General features: G+C 44.5%; 1 protein-coding gene across 2 annotated transcripts; it reads left to right on the top strand.

Annotated features, from left to right (window-relative positions):
* The first annotated feature begins 232 nt into the window (after positions 1–232).
* Positions 233–5187, top strand: LOC135975259 (uncharacterized). Of its 2 annotated transcripts, none has more exons than XM_065565458.1 (2): positions 233–346; positions 1983–5187. In XM_065565458.1, the coding sequence occupies exon 2, from the start codon at positions 2614–2616 to the stop codon at positions 3742–3744; it is 1131 nt and encodes a 376-aa protein (XP_065421530.1). In that variant the 5' UTR covers positions 233–346; positions 1983–2613; the 3' UTR covers positions 3745–5187. The 2 variants fall into 2 exon arrangements, with proteins under 2 accessions (XP_065421530.1, XP_065421531.1); XM_065565459.1 differs by lacking the exon at positions 233–346 and having other exon boundaries at positions 1566–3685; positions 3745–5187.
* Positions 5188–14292: the final 9105 nt, after the last annotated feature.

Here is a 14292-nt window from a genome sequence, read left to right as displayed (position 1 = left end):
CTTGCTGTTCAAGTATCCAAATCTATTGTCTTAGGATCTCCTTTGATTGTTGCTGTTCCTCATGCTGTGGCTGCACTCTTGTTAAAATCTAAGACACAGCATCTATCCACTTCTTGTCTTACAAAATATGAGCTTGTCTTGTTGTCTTCATCTCATATTACTTTGGCTCATTGCCCCGTTCTAAATCCTGCCTCCTTGTTGCCTGGGCCAGAGGACGGAGACCCACATGTTTGTGTGTCGGTGACGTCGGTCCTCTCCCGTCCAAGAGATGATTTGTTAGATGTGCCTTTGCAAAATCCTGATCTTATTTACTTTGTGGATGGTTCGTGCTTGCGAGATTCTAAGGGTAAATTGGTTGCTGGTTATGCAGTGTGCTCTGCCTATGCTGTTATTGAAAGTGCTTTCCTTCCTTCTGTGTTTTCTTCTCAAGTGGCCGAACTTGTGGCTTTAACTTGAGCCTGCATTCTAGCTCAGGATCAAGCAGTTACAATTTATACAGACTCTCATTATGCTTTTGGAGTGGTACATGATTATGGTTTGCTCTGGAAGTATAGAGGTTTTCTTACATCCACTGGTTCTCCTATTGAGAATAGTCTGTATGTATCTGCTCTTCTGGATGCCCTTTTATTGCCCAAAGCTATAGCTGTTGTTAAATGTATAGCTCACCAGACCCCTCAAGATGAAGTTACCCATGGAAATGCTTTGGCAGACTCTGCAGCCAAAGCAGCGGCCCTTTCTGCACCTCAGCTGAATATACTTGTGCTTTGATTAAGCAGCCTCCACTAGCCTCCCTTGAGGATCTGGCCAAGATCCAGGAAGCAGCACCAGCAGCTGAGAAACGTTTTTGGAGTGCTAATGGATGTATTCTACACACTGACCATCTTTGGCGTGCCCCAGCTGGTCGCCTGGTTGCACCAAAGACGCTAATGCCCTATCTTGCTCGTGTATACCACGGAATGGCACACGTAAGCAAAGGGGGGATGGTTGCTGCAGTTAACTGAGATTGGTGTGCATTCGGTTTCCCAGTCATTGCACATCACTACTGTCAACAATGTGTGATTTGTCAGCAGCATAACATTGGTAAAGCTATGAGTACTTGTGGCACCTTAGAGACTAACAAATTTAAATTGGTAAAGCTGTTAAAGTTAGGCAGGCAGCTCCCCCTTGGGGACCTTTTGTAAATATTCAGATTGATTTTATTCAACTCTCTAAATGTTGTAGTTATGCATATGTATTGGTTTTAGTTGATGTGTTTTCAAATTGGATTGAAGCTTTTCCCTGCAGGAAAGCAGATACCAGGACTGTTGTAAGCAACAGAGGGTCCTGTGGCACCTTTAAGACTAACAGAAATATTGGGAGCATAAGCTTTCATGGGTAAGAACCTCACTTCTTCACTTGCATCTGAAGAAGTGAGGTTCTTACCTATGAAAGCTTATGCTCCCAATACTTCTGTTAATCTTAAAGGTGCCATAGGACCCTCTGTTGCTTTTTACAGATTCAGACTAACACGGCTACCCCTCTGATACAAGACTGTTGTGAAACTTCTGCTTAAAGATTTTGTACCACGATTTGGCATCCCTATGAGTATCAACAGTGACTGTGGAACTAATTTTACTGGACAGATTGTAAAAGAGTTATGTGCAGCTTTGCAGATCCAACACAACCTTCACTGCCCCCACCATCCGCAGTCTGCCAGGGAAGTGGAACGCCAGAATGGAATTCTGAAAAATAAATTGGCCAAGATTTGTGCTGAAACAAACTTAAAGTGGCCAGATGCCCTTCCTCTGGTACTAATGAGTATGAGGGCCACTCCCAATCGAAAGACTGGACTCAGCCCTCATGAGATTTTGACAGGGCACCCGATGCGACTACCAACTGCGCCCCCACTGACCCTAGCTCAGATGGACATTCATTTAATGGATGACACAATGCTTAAGTATTGCCAGGCACTAATGAAATGTGTTAAGTCTTTTTATACACAGGTGAAAGAAGCACTACCCAAGGATCCTGTGCAACCCTGCCACTCGCTGGAACCAGGAGACTGGGTCTACATAAAGGTCCATCAGTGAAAGACTGCCCTGGCTCCACACTGGAAGGGCCCTTTCCAAGTCCTGTTAACCACCAACACTGCTGTGAAGTGCCAAGGACTACCTGCCTGAGCCCATGCTTCTCACTGCAAAAAGACCCCTCCACCTGGAGATGATCTCCAGCTGATGATCAGCCTATTTCTCCTGCTAGCTCTGCTGTGCCTTCTGGACAGCAGGGAAGGAGGACAATGTGAAGTGCTAGTAACCTCTCCCTTGTCCACTGACAGATCTACAATGCCTTTGAATTTTTCTAAAGGAATCACACCAGTACAGGGTGAAGTGCTAGTAACCTCTCTCCTGTACTCTGTTGAATCACAACTGCTTTTGGAGAAGAAAAGAAGAAACACTCGCTCTGCTGAAACCACCAAAGTCCAGGGATTCCTGACTACAAGAGACATTAAGAACTGGCCCTGGTGAAAGAGATGGAGCATCGTTGATTGGCAAGGAGGGAATTGTGGGTATTGTTCCTGGGAATGTGGGGTTGAGTGGTGGTTTGGATTTCTTCCAGGGGCAGGGCTTTGTGCTTATGGACAGGTACCTTCAGGATGCACTGCCCTCCCTAACTGGCTTTCAAATGATGAATATCAAAAAATGCCTTGCCACCACGAAGACTACGCCCACTAGTCCCTTGACCGCTGCCACCACCACTGTAACTTACCCAGATACAAACAATTCTGTATATTCCAATGAAACCCATTGGCCAAGGCTTTCACATCTTAGTGATTTACTGAAATTTTGTTCAGAGAAATTATTCTTTAAAGTTCAGGATAATGTATATGAGCGAACAATTGAATGGAAAACAAATGGATCAGTAGAGATAGAAATACATGATATCACTACCAGCGAACCCCAAGAATTAATAATTGCTATTGATGGGTTCTATAGTGAAGTAGATATGATGGCTGTTCCTGGAATTTGTACTGTGTTAAATGAGAGAGGCCCTTATTGTTATTTGGTCACCCAATTAGTGAATAATCAAACAAATACCCAAAGAGTTTGTTCTGCCACTGGAAATTTTACCTGTATAGAAATTATTCCAGTGACTAATAATGTGACCTATACCTTATTGCAATACACCCCCTCTTATGCCATTAATATTAATGCCTCCCAGAAGTACATAAAGGTGTTCAACCAACAGATGTGGTATAGTATTACACCAAAGAGAGATGTATTAGCATATCGATGGACTGTGATTAACACTACATTAGGGACTGTTAAATTTTCATTATCCTTATCCAGTTTCCAGATCACCTCTACATACCCAAATTGTTCAAAGGGGGCTGCCATTAGATTAGCACAACAGAGGGATTGGGTTATTTCTTCTAGAAAGAAGAGAGATTTGACCGGATCCCTGTGGGATGGAGCCAATAGTGCAGCAGCATTTTGGAATATTTTTAAGAACCAAGAACATGATGAGAAATTGGGCCAACTAGAGAAGGCCATTGGCCTTGTTTCTGGAGCACAACTAACCCAGGTAGAGGCTGGAGTTGGTGAGTTACATGTTATTTCCGCCCTTAGTTCTATGACCCAGAAGTTGCTGACAGAGATGCTATTGAATATCACTGAGGCTGGGAAGGCATTGCAGTGGGATCTAGCATGTTCAGAAATTCAGGATTTCCTGAATGACCAGCTAATGGCCATTCGGAATGATCTATAGCATCAGGCTTGGCCCACTGCCCTTACAGACACATCAGGAGTACCATCTGATCTGTGGCCATGGAGACATACTTGGAAACTTTCTGGGTGGAAGTACAAACATTCTCAATGCTCCTTCCAAGCATATGGACCGGTTGGGGGAGTGTGGGCTCCCCCTTAGCGAATCCTGCCGGGTCCATGGGGAGGATGCATGTGGGATTAGGTAATTCACCGAGACATCTGGGAAATTAGACCACCTGGTATGCCCAATCGATTTTTAGTCAGTGCTCCTGGGATTACACCTGACATTTGGATGGGGTTAGGGACTCAGTGGACATTTTGGCCATTAGAACCCCCACAGCTTCAGTGTATATGTAAACTGAAGACAGGGGAAGTTGTCACTGTTCATGATTACGTTTGCTGGTAGGGAAGGGGACAAGGAACTACTCTGACAGGACACTTACTTTTTCAAGCTAGTGATAGCTGTGTGTATGTTAATGCCACCACATTGCAAGACATGCATTTTAATCTCTCTACCACTGCAGGCAATCATGTTATCTACTGGTCTGCTGATAGAGTTTTGCAAGTAGCCCTTAGGGTCCAGATACCCTTTAATTGGACTAGTTTAGTACCTGATAGATTTCAGAATTTGTTTTCACTGTTACCAGAGGTTCAGAAAATCTCTGAAGTACAAGGGCAAATTCACATGCTTCAAAATATATATCAAGTTGAAAAGTATGCCTTTCAGACAGCTTATAGAGTATCCACTTTATGTACTAAGTATGATGTACTGTGTTTTATGACTAAGATTGTACAACAACCCCATCATATTATCGCTATGGGAATGTTATTGTTTGTGTTGTTGTTAGCTAGTGTAGGAGTATGTTATTGTTATTGTAAAGGACGTAATAATAGTAATACCTTTCATGTCCATGCTCACCATGCATTGTCATTGCATCCAATCAAAACCCCTAAGGTTGGAGCAGCTGATGTAGAATCTGAATTCCAAGACTTAATGCAAATAGAGATTTGAGAAGGTTTGTTGTACTAGTAGTACAAAATGGGGGGTTGTGGAAGCAGAGAAAGAACTGACAGGAAGGAACTGCAATGCATGGCAGTTCGTTAGCAAGAGTCAGGCTAACTGTAACCCTCATAATGCAAGATTTGTAGAAGCGAGGATTGTGTGAGGCGAGTTGGAAAGAACTGTGTAAGAAGTTGTTGTGACCTTCTGTAGATAATGTGTAGAAAATATTGTATGTTGGCTAGAGTCAAAACAAGTGAGAAAAATAAGATATCAAGATGGCCTATGTATAGACAAAATGCAGCTGTTGCTTGTTATTGTCTGTAATGAAAGGTATAAATGCTTGCTTGAATTGTTTACCTGTAGAGAGACCTGCTTAGCTCTCTCTCTCTGCGCAATTGTGAGAGAAAATAAAGTATCTGACTTGCTGTACCCAAACAAAAAGTGAGAACTCTGTTATTCTCTGACATTGGAATACCAAGGTTTTACCACTGACTGGTGTGGGAACCATGTTTTGAGACACAGGGTTCCTGCCATATGCAAAAGCTATTTAAGGCAGGGGAGTGACATCAACATGGTTCTTCACTGTCTCCCTGCCCCAAAGAGACTCTTGGAAAGACTTGAGGAACAAGGACTGAACTGGGGGGAAATGCTGGATCCAGGTTAAAGGGTTTTTTAGCCTGTGAAAGGAACACCTGGGGTTTTTAAACTGTAAGCAAGTGCAACTGGCCCTTTAAGAATCTCTGTAGTCTGCATGAATCATCATTTAGGGTGAAAATATGCTACTCATATCCGGTCTTTTTAGTATATTAAGCTTAGTTTGCATGTTTTGTTTGTTTGTTTGCTAGGTATTCTCCACCCTAGACCTGACCAAGGGATATTGGCAGATCCCTTTGACACCTGCTTCCAGAGAAAAGATAGCCTTTCCAATTCACGATGATGCTGTTTGGGGCCGCGGCTACCTTTCAGAGGCTCATGAACCAAGTGCTGAGCCCCCACAGTTCGTACGCCGCAGCATACATTGACGACATCGTCATTTATAGCGCCAACTGGGAGGAACATCTCCAGCACCTCGGCAGGGTGCTATGAGCACTGGGCAAGGCAGGCCTTACCGCAAATCCAGCCAAATGTCACTTGGGCCAAAGAGAAGTGACCTGCCTGGGCTATATGGGGGGGCTGAGGGAAACTCCACCCTTTGGTAGACAAGGTGGAAGCCTTGAGGAACTATCCGACACCCGCCCACAAAAAGAAAGTCTAATTAAGTCTGTGGGAGACCCCTCCGTTTTGTCTTCAGCTGGCTAAAGAGAGAGCCATCATGAGAAATCCCCTAGCTACCACCTGAGCTGGAACAAGAGCTGTACCAGTGGAAAGGACTGTACCCAGACTAGGAAGGCGTCCAGTCTGAGAAAAGGAAACTTATTGAAACATCTCTCAGAGTGAGGTTTTATCTGTATTCAATTTGATTAGACATAGACTTGCGTGTTTTACTTTATTTTGCTTCGTAATGCACTTTGTTCTGTCTGTTACTACTTGGAACCACTTAAATCCTACTTTCTGTATTTAATAAAATCACTTTTTACTTATTAATTAACACAGAGTATGTGTTAATATCTGGGGGAAGCAAACAACTGTGCATATCTCTCTATCGGTATTATAGAAGGTGAACAATTTATGAGTTTACCCTGTATAAGCTTTATACAGGGTAAAACAGGTTTATTTGGGTTTAGACCCCATTGGGAGTTGGGTGTCTGAGTGTTAAAGACAAGAACACTTCTGTAACCTGTTTTCAGTTAAGTCTGTAGCTTTGGGGCGCTTGATTCAGACCCTGAGTCTGTGTTGGAACAGGCTGGTGTGTCTGGCTCAGCAAGACAGGGTGCTGGATTCTCAGGCTGGCAGAGGGAAAGCAGGAGTAGAAGTAGTCTTGACACATCAGTTGGCAGCTCCCAAGGGGGGTTCTGTAATCCGACCCAACACAGATTCTTCACTGAATCCCCACCCAGGATGACTGCAGAGAACATCTAAGAAACAAGGACTGGGGCGGGGGGGAGAAGAGCCGAGCCCAGGCTAGAAAATGTGTCTGGCCTGTGAAGGAGATGCCTAAAACAAAATATAACATGAGAAATTACTACTTGTAACCAGTTTCTTTAATAAATTGATCTTAGTTTGCATTTTTGTTTTATTTGCTCAGTAATCATCTTTGATCTGTTTGCTATCCCTTATAATCACTTAAAAGGGGTAGACATCTGTTCTTTTGTCTTTCAGATCATCAGAGAAAACGGATGCCAGCTGAATAGCATTCAACGTACCATGCATTTACTGGCACAATAGGAATTATTTTTGTGTTCTATGGCCAAAATTGTTGTTAAAATTTGCATACCAACAGTCTTTGGAAGCAAGGACATGGAAGGTTAATCCATTCCCCATATTGCCCATGGGATCCTTCTGGCTACCTCAGATTTCTAGCCAGAGGGCTGGGGAGGGAGGAAAGCTATTGGACACAAGAGGTTGTACCGAGTGGACTCCTCAAAGGTGGGTGTGCTTGTCCTGGTTTGTTGCTCCAAAGCTCTGTAATAAAGTTATTTTACTGGAAGGGTGTATATGGCATACATTGAGTAATAAGACTAATGTACTGTATAATGGCAATGTGTATGTGTTCATTGTTGGGAAAAGGTGTATGAGTGAAGAGTGGAAGTTTCCTTTGTAGGTTAAAAGAAGCCAAGAAGGGAAGAAGGAAAAAGAACAGAACGAGTTAACTGGAAAAAAAATAGCTAGCAAGCTCAGTCCAAGATAAGATGCTGGTCCAATCCAAGGACACTGCCCACAGCTAAGACTTGGCTGACAGCCAAGAAAAGGGGGGCCTGAATGTGCCCAAGCAACTAGGAGATCTGAAAAACACTGCCAGGCATTAATGAAATGTGTTAGGTTTCTTTTCTCACAGATAAAAGAAGTGCTACCCAAAGACCCTAGCAGCCCTGCCATTCATTGAAACAAGGAGACTGAGTCTATGTAAAGTCCATCAACGAAACACTGCTTTGGCTCCCCACTGGAAAGGCCCTTTCCAAGTGCTGTTAACCACCAACACTGATGTGAAGTGCCAAGGACTACCTGCCTGGACCCATGCTTCTCACTGTAAAAAGACCCCTCCACCTCGGGAGGACTCTCCGACTGATAAGCCTATTTCTCCTTCTAGCTCTGCTGTGCCTTCTGGACAGCAGGAAAAAGGAAAAAAAACAAGGTGAAGTGCTAGTAACCTCTCCCTTGTCCACTGACAGACCTACTGTGCCTTTGGATTTTTCTAGAAGAAGCAAAACCATTACAGGGTGATGTGCTAGTAACCTCTCCCCTGTATAATGCTAAACCACACTGTTTCCGGAAAAGAGAAGAAGGAACACTTGCTTCATTGGAACCACCAAAGTCCAGGGATTCCTGACTACAAGAGACATTAAGAACTGACCCTGGTGAAGAAACAAAGAATTATACACTGGCAGGAAGAAACTTGTGGGACCCATGCTTGGGAATGTGGTATAGTACTACACCAAAAAGAAATGTATTAGGATATCAATGAACTGTGATTAACACTACACTAGGGACTGTTAAATTTTCATTACCCTTATTCAGTTTCCAGATCACCTCTTCATACCCAAATTGCTCACAGGGGGCTGCCATTAGATTAGCACAACAGAGGGTTTGGGTTATTTCCTCTAGAAAGAAAAGTGACTTGACCGGATCCCTATGGGATGGGGCCAGTAGTGCAGCAGCAGTTTGGAATATTTTTAAGAACCAAAACATGATGAGAAATTGGGGCACAGCTAACCCAGGTACAGGCTGCAATTGGTGAGTTACATGTTATCTCCGCCCTTAGTTCAATGACCTAGAAGTTGCTGACAGAGATGGTATTGAATATCACTGATGCTGGGAAGGCATTGCAGTGGGATCTAGCATGTTCAGAAATTCAGGATTTCCTGAATGACCAGCTAATGGCCATTCGGAATGATCTATAGCATCAGGCTTGGCCCACTGCCCTTACAGACACATCAGGAGTACCATCTGATCTGTGGCCATGGAGACATACTTGGAAACTTTCTGGGTGGAAGTACAAACATTCTCAATGCTCCTTCCAAGCATATGAACCAATTAGGGGGGGACTTGTGCTCGCATCGGGGAAAAATATTGTTTCTATGTTAATCATTCTGGCTTAATTGAGCAGGATTTACAAGCCATTAAGAATGCTGCTGTTGTTTTCTGTGCTTTATCTCTTGATCACACCTTTAGTTTTGAGGACCTCCTTCCAGACCTTGGGTCATGGTTTACGGGGCTCTTTCAAACAATTGTTAAATGGATTCTTTTCTTTCTATGTGTTATTTGGACAATGATACAATGTGCCAAATGCGTGTGTAGTGCTATGATCAAAAGCTCTGCTGTCCATAGGAAAACCCAGTATCTGTCCCTCCAGCTTGATCGCAAATTGTGTAACGGGCCTGACAATTTTTGAATTTGTCAGGCCCGAAGGGGGGAACTGTGAAAGTTACTAGTGACCCCCCCTTAACAGAGCAGCCTTTATGTCAACCAGTGGCCATTAGGGGGAAGCAGACACTTCAAGTACACAGTAGCCTGAACTTTTCAACTGTCTTCCCTTCAAGGCCTTAAGGTAGTTGGAGCTGGTCCCAAGCTGGTTTTCACTGACCAGATAGCAAAAGCACAGGTCTGACAACCACCAATCAAGTGTTAACACTGCAAGGACCTTTGTCTGAATGTGTATAAAGGATCTGTAAAATGTGTGTAAGACAGAGTTTTTGTACTAAGGTGCAAAGCTCTCCTTTCTTCTGCAGAACAAAGCCACTCTTCCTTATCCCTGTCTGGTTGTTATTGGCTCTCAGCTAGGTGGACCCGATATTTCGGTAACAGGGCCAAGGGGGGAAATGTCACACCCCAATGGCCCCCTCCCTCAGGGAATCCCTGGGGAAGGCAAATCAGCATTGTATGTGGCTAACACTGTTGCAAGCATCGCAGAGCATTCTGTGGAGGGTCAAAGGTATATAAGTGGGGAATAAAAAATTCCTTTGCAAAAATACAAAAAAAAAAAAATTAACTCAACACTGCAGCTCACAAGCTCAATCCAAAAATAAAAAGAAGGGGGCTTAAAAATTGCCCAAGCAGCCATGGGAAACCGACTACATCTGCACCTGCTGAACAGCAAAGCCAGTGAAAAGGAAAACAAAGCCCAGGGCTGCCAGTCTAAAAACACAGGCAAAACAACAAGAGGGAGAGCCGAGTCAAACATCCCTAAAGCTAAAATGTTTAAAAAAACCTGAAAAACATAGCAAGCATTTTTAAACTGGTACAAAAAGCACCAAAAACAAAGGGCTCTAAAAAAAACCACCCTCAAAAATCCCAAGACTTAAAACCCTCCTAAAAGCTAAAGCAACTTAAAAAGCACAACAGATTCTTGAATGGCCTGGGCCCAAAACAGCACTCCCGTCCACCTTCCCCCCCTCTTCTTCTAACGTTACACCCAGACCTGCCCAGCCTGGGTAGTGCGTGTGTGAGTATGAAAGTGGGTTAGGGCCTGGGGGCATTAACACTTTCTTTCTTCCCCTAAATAACATAAAAACAGTCCCAGCACTCTCTGCTATTATTTTATTATTTTTTCAATAAAGCTTTAAAATTTAAACACTTAATATATGCCTCATCATCTCCTCCCCCCCCTCCCAAAATCCTATAGACACAGCCTAATCAACTATAATCCTAAACAAATTAATAACAAAAATCTATCACAGCACAAACTAAAGGGGAGGATACATGACCACCCCATGTATATCCTCCCAGCCCCAACCCCAGCCCGGGGCCCCTGTGCTCTCCCACTCCCTCCCTACCCCATGTTACCTGTGGCGGGGGCAGGGAGGGCTCTGTCCTCCCACTGCTCAGGCTCTCCCCTGGTACCTTTGGCAGCCAGGCCAGGGCAAGAAGTGGGACGGAGACTCTCCTGGTCACTGTTCTGTGCAGCATATCTAGCTGCCAGGGAGAGAGCCTGGTTGGGGAGGGGCAGCAGCCTGCTCCCTGCCCGGGCTCAGCTTTCGGGGACAGGGGCTGAGCATGCTTGGGGAGAGCAGGGGTTCTGGCTCACTCGGCCACTGTTCCCAGCATCTGAGCCTGGGCAGTGGGCAGCCTGCCACCACAGACAGGCTCTCTCCCAGGTAGCTGCTGTGCTGCAGAGGGCAGCAGCCAGAAGAGGCTCTGGCTCCACCCCTTCTGCTTTGGGTCTGGTCCCACCCCTTCCGCTCCCTGCCTGGGCTGGCTGCTGGTGGGGGGTCACTTGACCCTACATGCCACCCTGACATGTTACCTCTGTCTTTCATGCACCCTCCAAACCTGGAGAGAGGCTTTCACAGATTAGGAGGCAGAAAAAGAGGACGCAGAATGACAGCAGAGACGGCGCTTAGATCCTGGAGGATTTCACTCACCAAGAAACTAGACACAGACATGGAGAGCATCCCAGGAGCATGAGCATGCCACGACAGATGAGATGCTGTGTATTATGAAGAAACAGTAAGACATGCTGAGGCATCTGGTTGAGCTGCAGGAAAAGCAGCTTGAGGCTAGACTCCCTCTGCAGCCCCTGCACAACTGCCTGCAAGCATCACCTTGTTCAAAATCTCCCACCCGCAATCATTCCATGAGATGTGCGGGGACAGTTCAGTATTCCTTCCACTCAAACCCAGGGGAGGGTACAAAGAGCAGAAGGTGGCCATTCCAAGACCTCTGATTGTCATGAGCACTGTGCTTTCAAAAGATAAGCAGACTTTCCCCCCTCCCTATGTTATTAGCCTGTTTTCCCATGGTTAAATTTATCCTCTGTTGTTTCACTGTCTTAGTGTGAGTTCAATAAAAGTAAACACTTTGCATGATTGCAATAAATAAAGATCATTTCTTTGTCAATTTATTGCAACTCCATTGACTTCATTGGAAATATATTAGTTTACGCCAGATGGGGATTTGGCACAATTGAGTTCTACAGGTGTAACTGACACAAGATTCAAGTCACAGGGCTCTTGATTTCAAGCCTGCTGATCTGAACCCTGTGTAGATAGATACACACACATATACTGACAGGTACATCAATACAACAAAGGCAAGGAAATTAAACCCTAAGCATTAAACATGCTCTTCTTACTATTTCTTTCAAACAGGAAAAATGTGAGTTTGTTTTTCTTTCCTCAGCATCGGGTGCAGCCATTAATTTTAGTGGGAGATAGGAGGGAGGGATAGCGCAGTGGTTTGAGTAGTGGCCTCCTAAACCCAGGGTTGTGAGTTCAATCCTTGAGGGGGCCATTTGGGGATTTAGTTGGGGATTGATCCTGCTTTGAGTAGGGAGTTGGACTAGATGACCTTCTCAGGTCCCTTCCAACCCTATGAGTCTAATCTACAGTCAGATATTTAAAGGTATTTAGATACCTAACTCTCTTGATTTCAGTGGGAGCTGGGTGCCCAAACACCTTTAAAAATTTAACCCTTTGTGACAGCACACAATTAACCTGTGGAACTCATTGCCATGGCATATTGGGATGGCCAAAAGCATAATCAGGTTAAAATAAGAAGTAGTTATGTTCCTGGAGGATAGGTCAGGATATTAGCCAAGATGGTCGGGGACACAATCCAATGTTTAGGGTAACCCTAAACCTCCGAGGCCAGAAGCCAGGAGGGGAAGATGGGGTGAACCATTCCATAATTGCCTAGATCAGTGCATTCCTCCTGAAGCTGTGGTACAGGCCACTGCCACAGACAGGATATTGGGCTACATGGACCATTGGTCTGACCAAGTCTGGCAGCTCTAATGTTGACTTAGCTATGTCCCATTTTCAAAAATGACTTAGGGCAGGTTTTTTTTAAAGTATTTATGTGCCTAAATATTTTTAACAATATAACCCTGAAGCACTTAGGACTCATTGACGCTCAATGAGACTTAGGGCCAGTATTTGATGACATTTAGGCACCTCACATGGGTAGGTGCCTAGTCAGATTTTCAAAAGTACCAAGGCCTATAGCTCCCCATGAAATCCATGGTGATTTGGCAAGTAAGGACTTCTGAAAATGGCATTAGGTGCTTAAATACCTTTAACAATCTTAGACTCCTAAGTGCCTTTGACCATTTGAAAATTGGACTTAGGCTTCTAAACCACTTAGGCACTCTTGCAAATTTTACCCCCACCCTTTGTAAATTTAAGTGCTGTGAGACTCACAGATTAACATGGTTTTATAAATGTGAATATGAAGTTAAACTGAATGGTCCCTCTCTCCCCTGCTTGAGTAGAGGCCATGTGGGCTATTAGCTGTGACACGAAGCTAGGACTCAGAAGACCTTGCTGCTATTCTCAGCTCTGCTACTGATCTCTTGGATGACCTTGACCAAATCACTTCACCTCACTATGACTTAGTTTCTCCATCTGTAGGGCAGGGCTAATGCTACTTAGCCCCTTTGTAAATAACTTTGAGATCTGTGGATGAACATGTTATTAAAAAAGCCAGGTATTCTTATTGAAATGGCCTGTATATGAATTAATTTAGGACATTTTATCACAGTAAAGAACAGCATGGGCATCAGGGTATTTTTCCTAAATGTGTCCTCTATCCTTGTTTGGTAGGACTCCCTCCAGTCCTGCTTACACTATCACTTCTCACCATGCTGATGAGCTGGTACCTGAGCTGATGACCTGGCAGATTCTAAACATGGTTTGTGCCTGCCAGTTAGCTGGGGATTCTCACGGAGCCTAATGGAGTTAGGAGCCTAACTCCCACTGGTGTTCAGTCAGAACAAGGCTCCTGCCTCTTTTTGCCCTTTTGAAAATCCAGGCTGAAATTTTCAAAGGTGACAAGTGATTTTTGGATGCCCTCCTGGAGCACCCTAACACTCAGAGGATCAGGCCCTTTTTTGGCTGTCTCAATGTGGGATCCAAAAAGTGAGGTACTCATGCTCGCTAGAAGCCAGGCCGATGGCAGCTAACATTGTGTCACTGCTGCCCAAGGTGCAGGCTGGCCAGTGCTTTTCCTCCCATAACTGATCCGTCACACTGATATTCTGCAATGGAGAAAGTGTCCCCTAATCATGCCGGTGTGGCCAGTTTGTCCCGTCTTCCTTCCTCCAACTCTCTGTACTAGGATATCTGGCACTCTCCCCTGCCCAGGTTTTCCCCACAATGCACTGTCTCACACTCACGCACCTGCATAAACACAGTAGCGCTGTCTGAAATGTGGACGCAGAGTGGTTATGATGACCATATAGTGGACAGAGTTCCAGGATGGGAGGGGAGCTGCACTCCAGCTAAGCCATCACACATGACCATTTAATTAGTGTTAACTGTGATGTCAGTTTAGAGTGGGATTTTCCAAGTGGCCTAAGGGAGTTAAGCGCCTAACATCATTTAAAAACAATGGAGGCCAGACATTGAATTCCTGCAAGACCCTTGTTATAACTATAAAGGGAAAGGTAACAGCTGTCCTGTGTACAGTACTATAAAATCCTTTCTGGCCAGAGACTCCAAAATCCTTTTCCCT

The sequence above is a fragment of the Chrysemys picta genome, chromosome 13, assembly GCF_011386835.1.
Source record: "Chrysemys picta bellii isolate R12L10 chromosome 13, ASM1138683v2, whole genome shotgun sequence".
Taxonomy (NCBI): domain Eukaryota; kingdom Metazoa; phylum Chordata; order Testudines; family Emydidae; genus Chrysemys; species Chrysemys picta.
This window is presented reverse-complemented; position numbering and strand designations above follow the sequence as displayed.

Bases quoted from the DNA above. Each gene is read 5' to 3' on its own strand.
- LOC135975259 (XM_065565458.1), top strand. From the start codon at position 2,614: ATGGACAGGTACCTTCAGGATGCACTGCCCTCCCTAACTGGCTTTCAA.